This window comes from Perca flavescens, chromosome 6 (genome assembly GCF_004354835.1).
Source record: "Perca flavescens isolate YP-PL-M2 chromosome 6, PFLA_1.0, whole genome shotgun sequence".
In the NCBI taxonomy this organism is placed as follows: Eukaryota; Metazoa; Chordata; class Actinopteri; order Perciformes; family Percidae; genus Perca; species Perca flavescens.
The window spans coordinates 27,755,051-27,777,968 of NC_041336.1; the positions used below are offsets into that span (position 1 = coordinate 27,755,051).

At 38.5% G+C, this 22,918-nt stretch overlaps 2 protein-coding genes across 2 annotated transcripts; one reads left to right on the forward strand and one right to left on the reverse strand.

Annotated features, from left to right (window-relative positions):
* The first annotated feature begins 1,007 nt into the window (after positions 1–1,007).
* Positions 1,008–3,005, forward strand: LOC114557373 (zymogen granule membrane protein 16). The gene is made up of 5 exons (XM_028580804.1): positions 1,008–1,056; positions 1,217–1,346; positions 1,967–2,066; positions 2,210–2,299; positions 2,859–3,005. Exons 1-5 carry the CDS (start codon positions 1,008–1,010, stop codon positions 3,003–3,005), a joined length of 516 nt encoding a protein of 171 aa, XP_028436605.1.
* A 1,480-nt stretch (positions 3,006–4,485) lies between these two features.
* cmtm8b (CKLF-like MARVEL transmembrane domain containing 8b) lies at positions 4,486–8,132 on the reverse strand. The gene is made up of 4 exons (XM_028580805.1): positions 8,001–8,132; positions 6,230–6,403; positions 5,986–6,105; positions 4,486–4,723 (listed from the first exon to the last, which is right to left on the reverse strand). Exons 1-4 carry the CDS (start codon positions 8,130–8,132, stop codon positions 4,640–4,642), a joined length of 510 nt encoding a protein of 169 aa, XP_028436606.1. The 3' UTR covers positions 4,486–4,639.
* Between the last annotated feature and the right edge of the window lie 14,786 nt (positions 8,133–22,918).

Consider the following 22,918-nt stretch of genomic DNA (forward strand, 5'->3'; position numbering starts at 1 on the left):
TTCCTCTTTTTGCTACTTTAATGGTTTTATTTGCATCTTACTGTCATTACGTATTTCAAATATGCTTGATTTTCTTTATTATTTTAGTGCTTTTGTTATCAATAACCTATCCTTCACTTTCACTGTTTTATAAAGTGCAGTTGGTTCTAATTTGTGTGTGGCTTGGAGGGTAGAGGAGCTTACATGGGTTTCTGATATCCTGTATAAATCTTTTAAGCACTTTGGACATAATGCTTGAAAAGTGCTATATAAATAAAAAATATTATTATTATTATTATTATTATTATTATTATTATTATTATTATTATTATTATTATTATTATTATTATTATTATCTCACTTGAACTTAATAGGGGAAGTACATTTTAAAACAGATAAAAGTAAACAGAGATGGAGTTTAAAACTGGCTTAGGTCAGTAGAGTGTGTGTGTGTGTGTGTGTGTGTGTGTGTGTGTGTGTGTGTGTGTGTGTGTGTGTGTGTGTGTGTGTGTGCAGAGTGAAGGAGGAGGGTATACTGTTTATAAAGTGCCAGTTTCACAGTGTCAGCTCATCCTGCAGGACTTCAGCTGGTTACAGGAGATCTACACCGCATCGGCAGGTTTTAACTACGTTTAAACCTACGCAAGTTTTAATTCTGTTCTCAATTTACCAGTTGTATTAGTGTCTTACTGTGGTTACAGCCACTAGTTGTTTAAATTCTACAGATTTTTATAATCATTTGCACTGGCTTTAGGTAATGTACTTAAGATCTATTGTAGATAGTGCTTAGAAAGAAACTTGGTAGATGAAGATTTGTGAGCTAATGAATTCAGATCAAAGTTTTGTCCCTCCTTCAACCTGAGTCGAGGTCTATTTAACACCTGTGTGGGTGTTCAGAGGCTTTAAAAAAAATGCCAGATTGGTTTTGTGTCTAAAGGTATGTTAATAATTATTTTATGATAATGATGATGTTTGATGAATGGGTTTCTGATTCCAGCGTTGTACTCTGAACCCCTTCATACACCACAATGTTTTGCCTCCTGTTCTTTGCTGTGTTCTGCGCCAGCTGCCTGGCTGGTAAGAGTTTTTTTCTCCATCTGTTTAGTCCTTTTTATACCAATTTTATACTTTTAACACAAACATGTAGCTTTTCAATGGTCAAGTCAAGTTGAATCAATACGCAGTAGCTTCTTCTTGTTCATCATCATCACATAATAACTTAGTTTGACCTTTCCAGCTCCGACAGGTCACAAGTCCTTCTCTCCTGATGTTGGACCTGGTACTGGCACTGCCTTCGCCACAGGAGGAGGAAACCAAAGGATCACAGCCATCAGGGTCTGGGAGAGAAGCGGTGCTTACATCTCTGGGTCAGTATTTTGTCTGAAGGGAGGGTGGTCTGAAGTGTTTTGAAAGAGCAGACATGGGTAATTATTCCAGATTTATGTTTAATCCCGGAGCCAGAGCCTGTAACCAGTGCATTTAGTCACTGACAGGGGTAATAAGTGTTCAGTTAGTAGCTCCTTGTTCAAAAACAGGGTGGCTGGAACATTTGACAAATAAACTGTTGTACGTTAGCTATTTTATCTTATGTGTAATTTGGGAGATACTGTGAAAATGATTCACAAGTTTGTAATGGTAAACCATTTTGAAATCATTATGCACCTTACATTTCTCTGATTAAATGAGCTGTACCAATTCAATGCTTTTATATAATTTGGAATGGTATTTTTTTTATTAGGTCCAAGGGAGGGTCCATTGCAAGTATAATAAAGCTGGGGAGGTCCTTGCTTTTTTAATGAGTGAACCAAGAGGTTCAGCTACCCTTCAAAGCCCAACACTTAGCTTTCCATGCATTTGCATACTTGTTCTTGCAGTAATTATTACAACATCCAGCTACTGTGCATTATGACTGTACGTAATGTTTTCTACCTGATCAATCTTCTCATTAAGTGCCCTCATGTCCTCTTATAAATATTTGTCCTTGCAGTATCCAGCTGCGCTTAGCTTTCATGTGGGCTAAAAAGGTCGGTGTCGAAGTTGGAATTGCGCAAGAGCTGGATCTGTTTGATAGAGAGAGCATTGTTCAGGTCAGAGATTTCATTGATACAAAATTATTAGTCTGCTATAAATATCCATCTATCATTATATAAAATACACATGATATGTTTACTCATCGAGGACTAACCACATGTACCAACTCTGTTAATGTGCTCACCCTGTCATGTTTCAGATCTCTGGCAAATTCAACAGCGAATACATCTATCAGCTGACATTTGTGACCTCCAGAGGGCGTTTTCTGATGGTCGGCCAGCCAGTAACGGTAATTACCTTTTTCATTTTCTTTTTGTGACAATTATTCAGTGTTGCCTGTGACTGTTATACCATTATATGGCATTATATTTACTCATGCATTCATTTAAAGGCCTAATATGGAGAGATGGATTGATTATGTCATGCCAATAAAGCAAATTGAAATTGGGAGAGAAACTGGGAGAGAGAGAGAGAGAGAGAGAGAGAGAGAGAGGCAGTGGTGGAGCGAGCTAAAGAATGAATGAAGAGAGGCATCGCTGATAAATCAGTGAATCAGAGGAATAAAATGCTTTTTTCTAAACGTTCGACTGGGGTTATGTTTTACGACACAAATAGACACAGTGATTTTCTGTCAATCGACTAATTGAATAATCGACTAATTGCTTCTGCTGTACTTGTTTAAACTGTTGGATGCTTTAATGTTTATTAAAATGGGCTGTTTGATTAACAAAAAAAACATATTTTAGAAGCTCTTCATATGTTTTGTGTGTAAAAACTTATAATTTGTAAAGTAACTAAAGCTGTCATAAAAATGTAGTTATAAAGTAACTTTTGATGTTGTTTTACAGAACTCCTTCAACTTGTACCCCACCTACCCGGATGAAGAGCTCAGACTGCTGAGTGGCCGCTTCAATGGCGCAGGGATTACTTCACTGGCAGCTCACTGGGGAGAATTTGATGGCAACATCTCTTACATACAAGGATTACAAGGATGAGCAACTGAGAAACTGATAAATTATAGAATAATGATTAATAATCGTAAACTGGGAATGATCAACCTAAATGTTTTTTTATTAAGAAATGATTAAATTAACACACATGATTTAACATGTATAGACAATACTTTTGTAATGTATCAAATGAAGGGGCTTAAATTAAAAGCATTTTGCACATCTGCAGCATTGAAGGAAACAAAGCAGTGACTTATTGCACTAAATGCAATCAATACTACATGTTTTTGAGGAATACTAACTGTACGTATTACAAGATTGTACAAATGCAAATGACAATTTGATTTGATTTTGTAATAATGGTTGTAGAAATGTTCAATCTGAGCCATAATACATTCTGTTGCAACATCCTCTTTTGTATTTCATATTAGTTATGTGTGTGACTTTTTTCCTCTCGTGACCTATTTGGCTATCATGCAAAATTAATAAACAAACAAAATAAAAGCAACCTCGGTTGTAGGCCAGTCGCGTTTTGGTTCAGTGACAGCCAATGCTAATGCTGTTCAAGGTGCTGAACTAGCTGAGTTTTCCAATGATTATGTGGACGCAGCTCCATTTTGGGGCAAAGCCTGTGATACATTATCAAAGATAAAGAGCTATTTATGAATCAAATAGTCTGACTCCCACTTTGTTGTTCACTTTTATTTCCGATTATCAATACAATTTTGTGGCAGCGGTTAAGTGTTAATTTGTTTGATCTTTTAAGTTATGTAGTACCTTAAAATAAATAACGCAAAGGCCCTGAACTCTAAGGCAGTGTATAGACTAGTCTATATCCACAACGTTCCTCCTCCCGGATTGCTCTGGTGCTGCCGGAAATTCCGCTGGATGTCCCTCTTTTCCTTTTCCTTAAGCTTTCTTTGTGAACTCTGGTGGATTTATGAGGTCTATGGTTAACTGCTCCCCAGATCTCTGCAGGGTAAATCCAGACAGCTAGCTAGACTATCTGTCCAATCTGAGCCAGACCCTCCTCCGCAGTGCTGTGGAGGAAGGTCTGGCAATGCCAGACTATTGTAAGGATAACAACAGAATGTACAAATGACAATGTGATTTTTATTTCTGCATAATTTTAATGGTTGTAGAAATGTTCAATATGAGCCATATTAAATACTGCCGATGCAATAAGGTACGAGTTTGACTTTTTTTTCTCAAGACCTTGTAGCTATTATGCAAAATGAATAAAACAACTTTCGTTCTTATTTGTGGGTCCTGTGGGACCAACTTCATTTAGATTTACATGAAACAAAAAGTTACTGGGACGGCTGACTGCTCATTCATGTGTGTGACGCTACAGTACAGTACAACCTCAACCATGCTGAAAATAGTTTTTGCCTGTACATTTGAACTCAGATTCCACTGTTTTGTGGACTGACTTGTGTCCTCACTAATTGCAACGTTACTACGGTTTATTTACAGAGTCCACAAAAGCTTGAGAGCATAATCCCCTCTATTTTGATGTGTTCCTGCAAACAGAAGTGTTCATTCATGATCATATTAACAGTTTCCTTACAAGTTTAAATTTGACTTTAGCCTTGTCCTGCTCCGAAGTTAGATCTCCATCACGCCCATTCCTCAGAGAAAGTGTGAACATTGTTGTCTTCAAACAGCAAGTAATGAGACTATTGTTCTTGTGTGGTTTTCCAGGCCCAGTAGCTCAGGTAACTGCTTCCTGCATAGCACAGTGTGGTCAGAAATGCAAAGAACTGAGAAGCGTGAAAGGTGGAGAAAAGTTATGGGAAAATAGAGAGGGACAGGGAGACAAAGAGGAGTTGACTAAAAAGCATAATTCACTCTAAACTGAAAAAATCCTTCATTATCTATTCACGCCAAGTTATTGAACTACTGAAATGTTAGTGTGCACATAATATTAGTTAATATAAGACATCTCAGGTTCTATGTGTAATGCTTTCCCACTTCATTACTTTATTTGATTGATTTATTGTATTTTTAAGTGTTAATGTGTCAATATCATCAATTTAGTAATTTTGCTATCAGTAACATTAATTCCATCATCCAACAGCTATCCCGGGCCTTATGGTACGATGCATAAAAGGGATTTCAGTGAGTTCTACACCGTGAGGTATATATATTTCAAACTTGGGGAAAAGAGTGCACTGATCGTTTGCTGTCAACAGATACCCTGACTTGATGAATCAAAGTCAATACCAGGAGAGAAAAAAGTTGGATCAGTGAAAAAGAAGTTGATAAGTTTGGATTTGCACATCTTTTTCATTCTTTTATCTGTGAAATCATATTTTATATTTATATGCTAAATGATTAAGGATGTTTTCTCTCCACACTACCAGGACTATAGTTCTGGTGGCCAAATACTATGAAAAAAATGAAAATGCTAAAAGTATTTTCCACCGATCAATGTCACGAGGAGTAACTGCTCAGCCTGTAAATCTCTCATAATGTTTTTTAAGGGGAGCTGTCCACAATTTGAAAGATAAGCCTGATGATGTGATAGTCAGTAGAAATAATCTATTAAAGATGCTATCCAGTTGTATTATAGAAAATGTAGTATCCAGTAGTTTTCGAGACACACCAATACCATAAGCTATAAGCAGCTCTGCTGCTTCAATGGTAACTTTTTTATAAAAGACAAATGTCTCCTGTGTGTGCCTCTACAAGTTTAAGTTTATTCAGTTTAAAAAAAATATGAGAATAAGCTTTGTGTATTTGTAAATATTTGTAGAATGTGGACTTCTCAGGTCATTATTCTCACAAAACAATACTGAGGACAATACCAAATCCTAGATTACACTGCACATGGGTTTGTTATATATTCCTCAATTTCTTTTCTTTTTTAAAACAGAAGCAGACTACACTTCAGTTGTTTTTCTGATGCTGGGCTGTTTTTGTCTTGTGTGTGTAATGTGGATACAAACGTCAGTGATGTTTTTGACATACATGTATTATACTGTAACAGATCAAATTGAAAGTATAAATTGAGTGTTCTTACTGCAGATGCTGCCCAGCAGTTGTAGTTGTGTCGCCCTCTAACGGCCTGGTTGACTGAGTGAGCGTCTACTACTGCTGTCACCAGATACACAGCTGCAGCACTACAGTTCAAACACAGCGACTAAAAGGAAGAAGACACAAACAGATAAATAGACGATAACCGATAATTGAGACAAAGCTGTGTGTGTGTGTGTGTGTGTGTGTGTGTGTGTGTGTGTGTGTGTGTGTGTGTGTGTGTGTGTTACCAGTGTAGTCCAGGGAACCTGTGGTATCCTGTTGTGGGTCCCAGTGAGGTAGATTAAAAACAGGCAAACTGTCAGAACCCAACACAAGATGGCAACAAACATCACCCAGCAGAGAGCAGACAGATGAAAATACTCTGTGCCCCCTACCAGAATCCACACCAACATACCAAAAACCTACAGGACAGGAGAGGAGAGGAGAGGGAGAGGAGAGGAGAGGAGAGGAGAGGAGAGGAGAGGAGAGGAGAGAAATATTCATCTCATCACCTTCTTTCTACTGACATAATACATTTAGGTCAAAGCTTCAAACCCCTCATTTAATTTACCAGATAAATCTTGTGAAGCCATGAAAACGAGATGGATATGGGACTTGAAATGTAGCATTTTGAGGAAGTCGATGGGCAACTTAGCCAATAGAAAATTGAAATAAATCAGACTTGGATGAAGGTACTAGGACAGCACTCCAATTGATCATTTTATATTGCCTCACAAAAGCAATAAAAAAAATGATTAATTGGAGTGCTGTCCTAGTACCTTCATTCCTTAATGTCCACATTTAGTATCCAGCACCCAGCCTTCAAAGTTTTCTAAGTTTCTATGTAAGTTGAGCACATCCAGTCCTTTTATAAAGCAAATTTACCATAACAAAAAGGAGCTCTTTTCTATATAAAAGCCTACTGTGCCATTCATTTGTTGTTCCATGCGTCATTTCTAAATTCCAAAAACCCAACATGCCCCATACTCACTCAACATGTAACTAAATCTCGTTCCTGCCAACACTTTTCTAAACCCACCCTTCCTGTCTCATAAAAAAAAATTCTCCTGGAGAAAAAGAAATCTTCCTGTAGGATGTTTGGCTTCACAGGAAATAAACATTTTCTGGAGTGGAACATGACTAAAAGTTGGTTACTTTTTGAAAAAAATCTTTTATAAGTTATCAATTTAACATCACAATCTGCCTAGTTACTGACATGTTTTAGTGCACGTGTCGCATTCATTTCACCCAAAAGAAAGAATTTGCAGTGTAAATGTATTTTCAGAATGTCATTGAATGTTTTTTTTCAATCAATCAGTATCTAATGATTTGAAGTTATATATATAATAGATTGTATGATGGCAGAATATGTTTGTATAATTCCCTGAATAAACAGCTTTAAAGTGTGTCTGCAATTATATTTTAACTTTTGTTTTGTTAAACTTGTAGTCATTTGCAGCCTCTGCATGGCAGCCAGCCAGACTGTATTTACAGAAAGGCTGTCCCGACTCTTTCCCTCAGCTGATTTGGAAAGGAAGAGACACAATAAGGGAAGGGGAGGAGGAAGAGTTGATTTGCTTGGTATGTTTTGGGTTAACTTCCTATTTTCTTAGAAACATTGTTCTAAGGTTTTCTAGTTTTTCTGTAACTCTATTAAATACAATCAAGGGAATACAACAAAAACCCATTTATGCTATTATTACTCTCGTGAATTTCACCCATTTTATAGGAAATAAAAGTAATTCATGCATCTATTTGTGTGTGTGTGTGTGTGTGTGTGTGTGTGTGTGTGTGTGTGTGTGAGAGAGAGAGAGAGAGAGCCATACTTTTGTAATGTCTCTCATAAACATCAAACTTATTGCCACTTCCTGACAATGACTATTCAATATATAATCACTTGTTCCAACTTATTCTCATATGATCTGTTGCGATTGTGACATTTGTGACAGAACTGCTGAGCATTTTCTAATGATACAGTCTTCAAACACTGAACATCTTAAAATCCATATTCAGACTTACTATCTCAGCCAGGAGGAGTATTCCTTTGGCAGTTGTGGTGAAGTGCTGGTCGAAGGCCAAGGTGGAGGTGGAGATGTTGCATTCTGGTACCGAGGGACTCCTGCGGCCCGACACCACAGCCGCTCTCTCCATGGTGCACTGACGCACACAGTTTGTGCGCTCTCAGTCGGGTTGTCGCTGTGGCAGAGGAAGTTGTGTTCCTCTCCCCGAATCCAACAAGGACAACCCTACAAATACTGTATATCAGCTCACATATATTACTGTAGCAACAATTGCATAAGCAAACATTTGAGTTGTGTCCTGTCTTATTCACCTTAATTAAAAAATCACTAACACAAGAAAAACAAATGTTTTTTTTCTTCTGTTGGGTATAAAACAAAGTGTATGAAGTAAGTATTGTTCTGTCGCTGCTTTTTTATTATTCTTGAACTGACAGAGGTGACAATAAATAGGAGAGAAATTGAGATGACAGTCCCTTCAGAGGGATTCACAGCTCAAGGCATGAAGAGGAGCGCTGTGTGAAATCTACTTCAGCATAATGCCCGTTCTGCTACTGATGATAAATGATGCTGATAGGCAAGAGGAGTCTGTGTGAGGGAACAAAGAAGTGCTACTCAGACTTTTGCATGTTTTAGCCCCCTAACAACAATTATTAATTATTTAGGTTGATATGCTACATTCCAGGCTGCCATTGCAATACCCATGAAAATCAATTTGCAGTCTTGCTTGAGTTATGTAATGCACCACAAAGAACAATTTATTTTTGTGGTGCATTTAATCATTAAAAAAGAAACCCAGAAGAGAAACAGGAACAGACAAAAGCTAATTTGACAGCGGTGGAAGTAGTTATATACAGTCTATGGGTGGAAGCAACAAATGATATGTAGTTACTGTAACATAGTTGTTTATTGTTATTGAAAGTAAATAAGACAAATCAGCAGCTGCAGCAGATAAGAACCTTATGGTGTGTCCTTTCACTTGTCTGTCTGTCTGTCTGCCTGTACAACAATGCAATATAACAAAGAATTACGTTTAAGGGTTAAGGTTAGCATTATTATAGCTCGGCATAGTTTGAAAAAAAGAAGAAGGTTGCAACACTGATTTAATGCACCACCCAGCGAGTACGCTAAGTGACCCAAATCAAACACACCTATGACACTGACCCATGTGGCCAAAAGGTGCATGCTAGATCTGGCTGACATGCTAAATGCTAACATGCTCACGGTGGATCCCCCGAGCGGTGACTTTTGCGTTGACTGAGGAACTTTTACCTTCAGTGAGGTGTGTGAGGACGATCATTTCTGTCACAGTTTTGACTGCTGCACCACTTTCAGCTCAACATGTTTGCTTTGAGGAGCACACAGTATATGATTTATATGGTTATAGTGGGTCAGAGAGGCTGAGTGGACTAGTGGAGTTGACTTTTGATTGGGAATGCACGAGTAGAGAAGTTGAACCTGTAGCAGGTTGAGGAGGACTATTGTAACTCTGTCTAGTGAACGGTCGATGTTACTAGGCAACATAGCGTTGTGTGCATGTGTGCACTGCAGGTTGTGAGTCAGACAGTCAGAGGGTGGATGGTGAAGCATCCTTGAAGACAGCAGGGAACATTATCAATTCCCCCTGAACATTTTCTCCCTCATACCTGCATTACCATTATCAATAATGTGACTTGACTGTGATAAGGGCAAAAACTATACACTCTTATGCGTTATGTAAGCTGTCCAAAGTTTTAATTTGCAAAGTCATCAGTTTGAAAATCAATTTAAAGATCACCTCTGTGTTATTGACATGTGGTCTGCCTTGAACCATAATTTGTCCAATATGCTTATTCCATAAAGAGATTTTTTTAAAGTTGCATCTACTGTAGTCCTTTCAAGCATTACTTAAATACCATATCCAGAGTCTATGAATATGCAAATATTGTTCCTTTCAGATGCAACTTCACTGAAAAAGTCTATTCTCAGTATGTGCAGTGGCGGGTTCAAGTTTCAACATCACACTTAGTTGCATATGGGACCATGATTGGCTCCAAACTACTTGTGATGTCACAATTTCCAGGTAGTAAGTACACGTGTGTTAAAGTGGACTCAAAGATGAGCAAAGACAAACTTTACCCCTTTGGCAGATGAATGTGAAAACAGTTAAGCTTAACATCCGGTAAAGTAACAAAACACATTTTTGAGTGGAGGGGGACTCTAAGGAGGAAATCATGCTAAAAATGTTTTGCTGCATTAAGTAATTTCTGACCACTAAGTGAGAAGAAATATTTTTGGCCTAAACAAAACTGTATTCAATCAAAAATGTGTGCCTGTGCTGCAGTACAGTTATAAAGGCAGTTGGTAGCTTTGAGCACTGGGGGGCAGTAGTTACACATGGGCAAACAGCAAACGTCTCTTTAGAGGAAAAAAACAGAGTGCATGGACAAAAGATGCAAGGTTGAGGCCAATAAGACGCACTGGGCGGGTTACCTGTCGCCACTGTGGGAGTGTTAATTGTTGTTTTTATTCATTTTATTCTTAATTTCTGCTGCTAATAAGGAGAGGCCAACACTACGGTCATGATAGCATGGCTGATTCAACTGATTACTGCGATGCTTACTCCCTACAGAAGCAGGTGTGCATCAGGCCTGCCAGAAACTTGGATGACTGAATGCTTCATTTTGCTGTGGCTAATGTATGGTATTTATAACTGTGCTGATGGTGGTGTTTTTTCCTCATAACAGAAAAGAGTAGAAAGATAAGAATATGGAATAGATGTATACATTTATAAACTAAAAGTAACATTTATTTTACATTTTAAATGAATCAGTGCAGTTATACGTTCCTCGGCTCTGGCAGCAGTTCTAGATGCAACTCTAGAACTGTACAGAAGTGACAAACAACTAGGTGGTAATTCAACATTGTAACAAATGGCATTGGAGCCAGCAAGATGTTTGATTAACAAACAAATAGACCAATAACCATCACATTATAGTAAGATGATTTGTGATGTTCTGCTGCAGTCAAAAGCCTGGGCCTTATCTGACTGGGTATTTATATAATTTATCTTATGCTACTCGATGGACTAATTCTGCCCTGCTGAGCACATTCTGCTCCGTGCAGCAATATATCCACTGCAGCAATCTATACTCTGCATTACTCTCTCTCTCTCTCTCTCTCTCTCTCTCTCTCTCTCTCTCTCTCTCTCTCTCTCTCTCTCTACCTATCTGTCTATATCTATCTCTGCATTTACTCAACCAACAGGCCAGACTTTCTTGTCTTCCTTGTGCTGGCCAGTGGCTACACATGTAGCCAATACAATAAAAAAGAATTGTCGATTTCTGTTTATGGGAATGGCAGCTTGCACCCAGAGACATTAGTCTTTCTTTGAGGCCAATAGATTTTCTATATGGGTTGTCTAACAGCTAATTATCACAGCAGGACAGGGGTCATTTCACTTTCATTCTATTAATTAAAAGAGAAACACAATCTCAATGTCATTTTACTAATGTCAAAGCACATTCTTAATTATTTTGTGACAGATTGAACGTGACCACCTTCAGAAAGTTTTAAGTTTTAACCATTTAGGAATTCCCTTTGTCAGTCTCTGAACATTTTAGTCACATGTTGTGTGTGTTAGGTTGATTGTAGATGTAGTTTCTTAACATACTCAATGAAAAGGTTTGGTTTTATAGAAAAAATTAATTTGTTGTACATTTTTGGGTGGATCGTGTAGTAGACCATCAGTCATATATAGTATATTATAATAGAGTGTTTTGGTCTGACATGAAGTCCTGGATGTATTTGTGCTTCTGCTCTGCAGAATGAATGGGGAACAATTATCATATTTGTTTTGGGTGTCCAATGAGTTTTCTTAGCAAGTTTTAGGTGTGCTTTGCAAAATGTGCTGCCAACACAGTATCTGTACTGAAGATAACTGCTCTCTCTCTTCAGCCGTACACATGGGGAAACCTTGATTGATGACATGGTCAATTGGAATTGCTCTGAAGCTATTTGAGAGCTTTCTCTCTCATTAAATACATCTCCATCTTCCTCCTATAGTAGCCCTTTCCTTCTCCACAAACTGTGAAGCGTCATAACTCTTCTTTTTACATCTCTAATCATCTGGTGCCGTTATTTGTCCCCAGAGTAGCCTTCATAACAACCTGATAAGATTTCAGTTTTTTAATAATCACTTTTGGCATGGGCTCAAATGAACTGCAATGAAGAACTGGGTACATGACGTTAAAATTCCATGTTAAAATATATGTAGAGATTTTTTCCAAAAATGACCCAACGCTTTGATATTTATTAGATGCTACAGGAACATGTACAGCAGAGAAAAACATGTACCGATGAATTGGAGGAAAACCTTTTAATCCCAAAAAATCCTCTCATCACATGAACATACAGGTATTAGTGGGATGGATCAAATCAGTGAATATCTGGTGGATGTAGCCAGCATGATGTAGCCTCGCATATAGTCCTAATCTTAATTAGTAGTAAAACCGCAGGCTTTTCCACTCATCAATAACCCAGTGCCTCCTGTAGTTGCCGCTTTTCTTAGATTCTCCAAAGAAATTAATATGCTCTATTGTCTCGGCGGCTCAATTAAAATGGACTTACTCCTTTAATTCCCCGAAATACCACAAAGGCTCAGAAGCACACAGGTAATAAATGTTTAGTACCCTGATTTTTAAAATGCTTTTCGTTGTATGTTTGCAAACGCAGGCTCATCCCCAGATTTTTTTATCATTTAACTGTTGATGAAAATGAATATTGACAAAGATTTCACTTGGCCTATTCATCATGTTATTGTTAAGCATAGAATTCCGTGTTATTACACTTTAATCGACAATGTCAGGATTTAAGATTAACGTCAGTTTAGTGCACCAACCATTACTGGACTTTTGAATCATACTTTCAGTAAATTTGGGACCTTGTGAAATAACAGAAAATAACAAAACTAAATATGTGTTTTGACTCTTGAAGTAAAACTTATATTCAGGACAATGTTGGGACATAAACTGTAGTAGCTGTAGTATTTCACGTCCGGTGTTGATTTAATTCATTTCAGTGGAATTACTGTAAAGTGAACCCAGGCCGACCTGTGGCTCACAATCATTCAGAACAGTCATTCAGTCAGCCAATCCTCACTGAGTGATTTAATTGAAAAAGAGAAAATTAAATGAATAGAATCCGTTTACCGCAGACTCCAGAGGGAATTATGCAACAGACTAAACATGTGCAGTTGTACCTTTTTGTTGCTACTTTCACTCTATACCTTCTTTTCAGAGTGTGAAGAGGAAACAGAGCGAGGTATCACATCTCTGCTGGAAATGAGAGAGCTTTTATCTAGTTTTTCTACCCTCCCTTCCTTAAAGTGTTGTTTCCATTCTCACCACTGTCTTCAGTGCTACACATGGTATTTACTCTTCTTTTCTTCCCTCTAATTCTCTCTCCCCTGTTCTGTCTTGTTCTTCATGGTGACTGCTTAGATTTTGCTGCTGTGACACAAAGCTTCACCATTGTCAAACTCACACACACACACGCACACACACAATGCACCATTCTATACACAAACTCTACATGCTAAGATGTAAATAACCTGAACTCCGCCTGAACCTCCCTATCCCCTCTATATACACACACATACACACACACACACACACACACACACACACACACTAATAAATGTGTACCCAGATGCCGCACTGTAATTGGCCACTGTGGCTTCCTGCTGTGGAAAAGATATTTTTAATGCACGCACTTAAAGACACACACACACTAATCCTTGCCTCTGCAACATCTGCCACATCCCCCAACACATGTGCTGGTTAAATGCAACCACACTCTCTCTCTCTCTCTCTCTCTCTCTCTCTCTCTCTCTCTCACACACACGCGCGCTCTCACACACACACACACACAAACACGCGTCATGTACGTGTAACCATGCAGGCAGCCCCTCCCTGTTTAACCACGAGCCCTGACATCAGTTCTAAATAAAATGATGCGGTTGTTCACCGAGAGGCAAAACCTCGCCCTCTGAGACTTCAGCTGCTGTTTTTTTCATCTTCAGCAGTGTTTCCCTTGGATTGTTGCCTAGGCTTTTGTGGAAAGGCCTCTGGAACAGTGTTTGGATCGCGTGACGCTAAACATTTCCACAAACTTGTAGTCAGAGTAAATCAATATTATTGAAAAAAGTACATTTGTGTTGTGACACCAACATCTATCAGAGCCAAGTAACTATTTATTGATATATGTGGGCCGTGGGCCACCAAATATTCTCCTTGAAACGTTTTCAGTCTTATGTCTGACATCTTGAAATTTATTTCTATGTTGCTCTCTTACCTGCCTTTTCTCTTCAAATATACTCACTTTCTTCCCTCCTCAAATTTAGCTTAGGTCAAGAAAGACCATTTCTCCAAAGGACATATCTGTGACTATAGGACAGAAGGGACTATTTGATTTTCTTTTTCTCTTTACCATGAGCGTTGCTCCACATACACGTTTGCTAAAGAAAAAACATGCTTTGACAGTCATTCTTCAATGAATAAATATGATGTGATGTTAAACTTGCTGGTAGCTATTTAAAGTTGTAGCTCAGTATAAAATAATATGTATGCATGCCCCTAATTAGGAAATAGTTTAGGAAAAGCCGTGAGGGTCCAAAGAGTGAGTTGATGTGGCTGAAAATCATCAATTCTTTTAACATTATTAATAGGTGGGTATATTGTATAGTCAATATAAATGGGTAATGCAGCTTGTGTTTTTGAAATGGGACCTAAGTCAAGAATTAAATTATTTATTGATTAATTATTCAAAATAATATTAAAATGACAGAAGTGGGTGACATGCTTAAAATCCCAAATCATGGTATATGTCATTTTATATATATATATATATATATATATATATATATATATATAGAGAGAGAGAGAGAGAGAGAGAGAGAGAGAGAGATATGCCTATTGATATCAGACATAAAATGACATATACCATATATATATATGGATGAAAAATCTAATTCTGTCCTGTGAAAAATGACAAATCAAGATATTAATCACATTCATGCAAAAGTCATATACACATCTAATATCAGCACACAGCAGTCTGGCCCATGATGTTCAGCATACACCCAGAAATATGATAAATATAGATAGATACATAGTATAGCCAGCACAGTATGATTTACCCCTATAGCTGGGAATAGTGTCTATATCCTTTATTTACAGTAAACAGTCTAAATGTTGCTTATTTGAGGATTTTTTTTGTTTCTTCTCAGATAATAAGTATCGTAGATATGTGTGCAGAAGCTTTGGTTTCTAAAATATTTCTTATGTTTTTGGTAAAATTATTTTTTTTTTTTAAGTCTGAGGGGCAGTACTGCGTTGTCCGAGTTGGGGGAGAGATCCGCCCTCCATCTCTCAATGAGCATTTACTATCTAACCCAACTAGTTAAGAAAGAAAGAGGAGGAGAGGGAGGAAGAGAGGGGGCTAGCAAAGAGAGAGAGAGAGAGAGAGAGAGAGAGAGAGAGAGAGAGAGATGGATGTATCAAACAGCAGCCCCCTGCTGAGTGGGGAATGGAAAAGCTGCTGGCACCAACATGAATATTTCAGCAGATAGCTCTCTGTACCCCTCTCTATCTCGACACACACACACACACACACACACACACACACACACACACACACACACACACACACACACACACTCTTTATCTCTCTCTCTCTCTCTGTCTCTCACCTTTTCCTTCCTTTCACTTCCCTCCCTCTTAACCCTCCACCACCACCCACCCTTCTCTACCTATACTCTCTTGTGGAGTGGACAGTGATGAGAGAGAGAGAGAGAGAGAGAGAGAGAGAGAGAGAGAGAGAGAGAGAATACTGGGTAGCCAAATCAGAAAATGGCTCCTGAATATAAATCTGGGAAAGCAGGAGCAGAGTGTTGCCTCAACTTGGCTTCTCCCCAACCCCCCCTGCTAGACACTTGTGATGGTTTGGCCCGGGGTAGTTAGACAACCATAAACAGAACGAATGGAACAAAACAAATATCAGCAGGCAGGGAGTTTCTCGGGAGACCTAAATAGATTTTTAACTGCTTTTTTTTTTCAATAATTTAACAACCCCTTTCCTTATCTGCTTTTTATTTTTGGTGATCTTGTTATTGAGTGTGTGTGTGTGTGTGTTTGTGTGTGTGTGTGTGTGTGTGTGTGTGTGTGTGTGTGTGTGTGTGTGTGTGTGTGTGTGTGTGTGTGTGTGTGTGTGTGTGTGTGTGTAGGTAGAGCCTAGAGTAACAGTCTGTGTGATCTGAACTTGTTTTTCTTTTTGTAACAAAAAAAAAAGGCGCTGATGTAAATTTGTCTAGAAAGTGTATGTTTTAATTTTGAGTAAAACAAGTCACTTGAGATTGGGAAATTCATTTGAATAATATTCAGACTTGATCTGTGCAGCAATGTCTAGCACGTATTTTTGGCATCATACCCAAAATAAACAAAACCCTTGGGTTGCCAGGAGTTTGTCATCAGAAACTTTTAGGGAATAGGGGATTTCATGTGTCTCAGGCATCCCATTTAAAAAGCTTCTGCCATTGATTTGTTCAGTTCTACGAGGTGAACTACCACCGACAAAATTGAATAATAAAATTGGTTCTTAAGGATATCTCTCTGATTAACTGGTAAGAAAGCAGAACTGATTATTGTATTTTTACATTTTGGACTTTGGTGTCGTTGATGTGAGAAGATAAATTATTTAAATTTACAATCTCCATCTATTTCATTTTCAAGTCTTTTGGGTAAAATGTGACACCTACTATGCCTTGAACCTATACAGGAAAGTAGAACACCACTTTAGAACACCTAATGGTTTATCATAATGGATCTATTTCCTGCTCGGCCTGTTTTGCTATATCAGCCTATTGTATGGGCTAATTCTGTTTGTTTCTGTTGGGATTGTAACGGAGGAGATGCTGATGGTGCCACTTTAAGCAGCCAGCCAAATAGCCTCCTACCTAAATATACTGTACAGACACAGCGCCATTATTTGTATTTGTTTATTTTCTTCCATCAGTGATTTTGCCAAGGCATCTTAAGCTGGCTGACACCTATTTGGACAGCAATAAGTGGATCTTACACTTCCCATTATGCAAATATTATTTCCTTCCATGACCCTCGATGTCTGAAAATGCCAACGTCCTTCAAGTTTCACACCCCTAAATATGTAGCCTCCACGCCCATGATGATGCCATCCTTTAGAAAACATTGACGAGTGGAGAGCCCCTTTAAATATAGTTGAAATGCCGTTTTATTGGATTACTTCATTTGCAATACGAAACTAAAAGTTGATTTGAAGGAAAACTATACTTATAAAATAATGTGTTTTTTGCCCAGATAAAACAATTGAATAAATAAAATGAAGAAAAAAATGCGAAAGCTTTTAAATCCAACGCTGTTTTGCAGCAAGTGTCACATTTTGGAGCACAAATAAATTCTTCTTTTGAATATGTTACAGTTTTTTCCGATTGCTAAACAACAGTGGGCACAACTGGAGTCACATGTGTAAAACTCAAACTACAGTCTGCACTACCAACAGTCAGCTGAGCTAAACAGTTCACATCAGCTGCAAAACAGGCTCAGTGCAGCCAAACACTATGCACAATCCTCACTGAGATACCACACACTGTCACTCAGAACACACTGACGGTAAAAACACTAGCATCAAACACCAATACACAAATTACAAACATTCTCATCTTTACAGTTTGAACAATTTGAGTGACTTGACACTACTCAATAGTTTATTTAAGGAAAAGATATAGATTGTATAATATACCAATTTTACGTAAGGTAAACAAGAATAATGAAAATCAGCAGTTTTCTTCAATATAGAATTTTATCTCTAGTAATTTATGGAATTACTGGGAAAAAAACTAAAGGTACATAACAGTACCAAAGAATAATGTGACTAATCCTGCCTCTCTCCAGCATCATGTGGCAAGTTTTCTTCATCACATTGGATGTCTGCGTCATCTCTAAATAATAATGAATGTGGTGTTTCTATTGCTTTCACCTCCATTACTTTCTGAAAAACAGTAAGAACGCAGTTTTACTATTGTAAAGATATAGTGTTTTTCACTTTTTTTTATAGCTGTGTACATAACCTCAGACATCTTACCTGGACATATTGGTATCTTTGCTCTTTTACCTGTTTCTCTCAAACGGTACAGTGTATAATTGTTTCATTCTTATTTGGTGTTTGTATACAAAAAAGACTTTCTGAGCTTTCTCTATATAAATACCATATATGTTCACTAACTAGTCTAAAACAAGACACCTACTTAGGCTTTCAGCTAAAACTGCAATCAGCAGTGTTTGATAGATACCAGACTGAAATCTATTCTGTTTTGAATGTGTGGTTAACAGTTTTGACAGCAGTGTGTTAGCATTTGAACAAAGTGCTGTAAATCTACAGTGTTGTGCACGTTGTGGTTAAAGTCATGGGATAAGTGTGTAGAGTTCTGAAAACTGTGTTCAAGCAATGAAAAACGATCTAGAGTTTGGTCCACATGAACTGCTGCTGTGCAGACTGTAGTTTGTGTTTTGCACATGTGACTCCAGTTGTGCCCACTGTCGTTTAGCAATCGAAAAAAACTGTAAAGTCATGGCAAACTAGGGATGCGCCGAATCCAGATTTTTGGGGTTCGGCCAAATACCGAATCCACTGGTTAAGATTCTGCCAAAACCGAATGCCAAATCCTACTCCCATCCTCAGTCTATTAACACAGTAAACACATTAATGAAGTAAACAACGTCCACAGCCTCTAAAACAGTTAAATGTAACAACTTAAAGGAGCTGTAGGTAGGATTGTGAAGATCCAGGACTTAGCCAAAACATTTGAACATCAACAACTTCTCAGTCCCTCCCCCCTAAACGGTCTCCTAAGCCCCTCCCCCCACAAGGGAGAATGAATGTTTGTGCATGAGCAGTGATTGACAAGCAGTTAGTGCAAGCGTAGGGTTCGGTTCGGTGGAAAAAAAGTCTAAGGTTTGGCAGAAACCGAACCCCGTCAAACAGCCCAATATTCGGCCGAATGATGGATTCGGTGCATCCCATAGCAAACACTGATGTAAAATATCATAAGACATCATCATTAATATTATTTTACGGTGAGGTAAAATTATGACGTTATCGAATCTCAAAGGAGGCCTTTATGCTGAAGGTGAGTTAGTTAGGTTCATGAAAACCAACTCATGTCTACTCTGAGGCAGAAGCCTAGTACAAGCCAGACGATCACTATGAAGCCTGGCCTGCCTTGTTGCAGGAAGATAATTGTTTTTAAGTGCATGCATTTGCCCAGCACGCCCTACCTTGCACTCTGTTTCTATCTGCCTATATTTTTCACGTACTGTACAGTACACCTTCATGCAGGCAGAACGACTTCAGATTAAGCAGTGTAGTCGTCTTTTTGTGGCCACACTGGCCTTGTTTTTGTTCGAATAGTGCCAGTTTTAATGAATATCGTTCAGGCTGTTCTTGCTTGTGTTCCCAGTGCGTTTTCTCTGATTCATAGTTAATAACATGTTGAGCTTGGATCTTGCAAAATGAAAAGACCCACATTGCTTCTCGCATTAATACTGAACAAAAAAACTCAAAGGAATCTGCAGATGTGCTGCAGATCTCGCGCTCAGTTTAAATAATTTGTGCAAAGGCAATAATTAACTTTTGATAGAAACTGGTCCAAAATTAAGAAGAAATGACAGCAAAGGGGGGTAAACAGTTAACATTGTGATTAAACTGATGGAGATATTGCTCTGTGAGTATCATAAACAGCTGTGTCCTTATTCTTGGGCTGGACACCAGCTCCAGCTCCACAGTGCTGTCTGCAGTTGACCCTGCTCCTGACTTGCCTGTTGAAGGGTGCAAGCTAAAAGAGAGTTTCTTCACAGAGCCATCATTGGTTCTCAACTCGGTATTAGCAAAGTGCTGTGTTTGAGTGTGTACTGTGTGAGGCTGAGTCGAGGGGTTCTGGCTCGTTAGTTTTCCATCTGCAGATATGCCTGACATCATACAGGCCCAAGTGCTTGCCCCTGGCCAAGATACAGACCAATGGTGACCTCTGATAACACTGCTGCTAAATATGAGCATGTGTGCACGCATGGATGTGTGTGCTGTGTGTAGTATAACAGATAAGAGTGAAAAGTGTGTGTCTGTAGCTGGGAAGGATGGCCGTGTGTGTGTGTGTGTGTGTGTGTGTGTGTGTGTGTGTGTGTGTGTGTGTGTGTGTGTGTGTGTGTGTGTGTGCGCGCGCACGTTTAATAGTCTGCTTAGTGTTTCATGGTGGTAAATCGTTCGTTCTGTCTCATCTCACACACCGCTGGACAGCAGAGTCTGCGCTACCCTGATAACACACATGTGTGCACACATTGCATACACACTAAAGTCTCAAATACAAGCAGTAGCTTTCTCTCACACTCTCTTAGACGCACATACACACACACACACACACACATATACAAACACACAAATAAACCGAGGCCACGCACAGCCTTCCTCTCCCACCTTGACTTTACAGACCAATAAATAGTGCAGCCTGTATCAGCCAGTCTATTTGGTGCGTCTGGTTCAAGGATATAATCGTTAACAAAAACAAACAAAATAATGAAAACTAGGTGGGAAAAAACATTGTCGTTAACTGAAATAAAAATAAAAACGAGGCATTACAAAAAGCTAAACTAAAACTGTAATTTCTGTTTGCAAAACTAACTAAAATGAAATAAAATTATCGAGTAAATGTCCTTAGTTTTCGTCTTTGTCAATGTCTCTCATAGAGCAAATAACGTTATATCTTTCCGACCATAACATTTCCCGTAGACATATACCCAGAAATTCCGAAATTCCACGTCAAATTGAACACAACATAGTCCATGCCCCCCTTTCGGTACGAAAGTCGGAAGAAAGCGGCAGAGTCCTATTTGATTATGACTGTGTCAGATAAAAGCAAGTGCCTTGCAGTGGAAGATGTTATAATAAGTAGAAAATGTATTAAAGGGAAAAACCCCACGAATTTGAAAGTACATTTGAGAAGCGTACACAAGGAGGCTAACCTAGCTTACCTTAACAAGATAAAGGAGAACGCGAAGCCCCCTTTCCCCGAAACAGAAGCTAACCCCGGTACAGGACATGGATGTATGGGGCCAGGGCCAGGCAGCATGACGGAGACAACCATAGGACAGAGAACAGTACAGGAGGGCTTTCACCGGCGAGCCAATAGCTGCTGGTTAGTAAATACCCAGGAACACTAAAAGCGGGAGGAAGCGTGGGTTAATATGTGTATTGATACTGGAATGTCTACACAACTGTGTGAGTCGATTGATTTCAAAAAGTTTGCTTACTCAAACCAAAAGTTCAAAACACCTGTTCTTTTATGTCTTCTTTAGACTGTTGGCTATTTAGGTTTTTTCCTGGCACAGTTACTAACACATTTTCTTACTGCGGCGTCTTGTGTAGACTGTTTACATATTTATGACCATATGTAGGCTACATTTTATGTACTGGTGTTATTGTTGAATACATTGTCAATACATATTTCTAAAATTTTATGATGTTTTGTTGAGTTATTATTACATAATACTTTTTCTGACCTTTTTGAATCCCCTGACAAACAACCCATATTACAAAGAAGTACTAAAACTAATGAAAACTAAACTAAGCATTTTCAAAAAATAAAAACTAAACTAAACTAGCAAACTCGAATTTGAAAACAAAAAGTCAAAACTCGGCAGACCCAGACTCTTGGTAGGCGGTGTCTGACGGGGCCGGTTGGGGGTGTGATGAACAGTGGCAATAATAGTCATAATAAAGATAATGGAACAGTGACTACAATGGTAGTTGTAGTAGTTCATGTCATAGCAGTGATTCACGTTTATGTTGTGTTTAAATCCCTTACCGCTAGATGGCTATGCTGAGACGCACCACTAGTGTCCTTGCCTAACAGTGCCTAGCAGTGCCTGATTTTTTGCTAGAAGCTAACAATGTAGCTATGGCTGAACTTTATCAAAATTTGCTCACTAAGAACCGGTGAACCACAATCCCAAACTGGCAGTTTGATTTTCTGTGTTCTGAATTGTTTACCTAAAGTAAACTTCTTTGACTTTTATGCACATCATGTCTTTTTTCAAATATTAGTTTTTCTAAAATTATATTTTTTTTAAATCCCAATATATCGCCTTACGCACAGTATCGAAATATATTGCAATATATTGAATCGTGACCCATGTATTATGATACGTATCATATCGCCAGATTCTTGCCAATACACAGCCCTAGTGCAGCAAATAATACAAAAACATAAAACGATCAAATGAGTTTTAAGACGTGATTTTAAAGAAATAATATGCGCCTGCGACAGGTAACGGGAGAGCAACTCTAAAATGTAATCTGGAGCCATAAAATTCTAAAATCACTCCTAAAATGAATGGGTAACCAGTGCAGTAATGCTACACATGGTATATTATAATCTCGTTTTCTGGTTAAGCAGCCAAATTGGGCAAATCTGACATATTTTCTAGATGGTAAAAACAGGACTTGGAGTGTTTGCTGATACGATTGTCAAAATGTTGTTAGCAATGGCACCAACATATGGCTTGATTGCTGCGAATGAAAAAAAACATAGTTGCCTCTCCAGGATTTGATGTGTATTTTCTGTTGAAATAAAGAAGGAAGGAAGGAAGGAAGGAAGGAAGGAAGGAAGGAAGGAAGGAAGGAAGGAAGGAAGGAAGGTAAGTATAGGAAATAGATAAGCAAAGAGGAGAGATGTGAGGATTGATAGGAGCAGACGTACATATGGAGGTGGAGAGCGCCTGGCTGCTGGGAATGAAGGCAGGAGCAGATGAGAGAGGGATAGATAGGTGAGCAGGGAAAAAAAAGAGAGCAATCAAA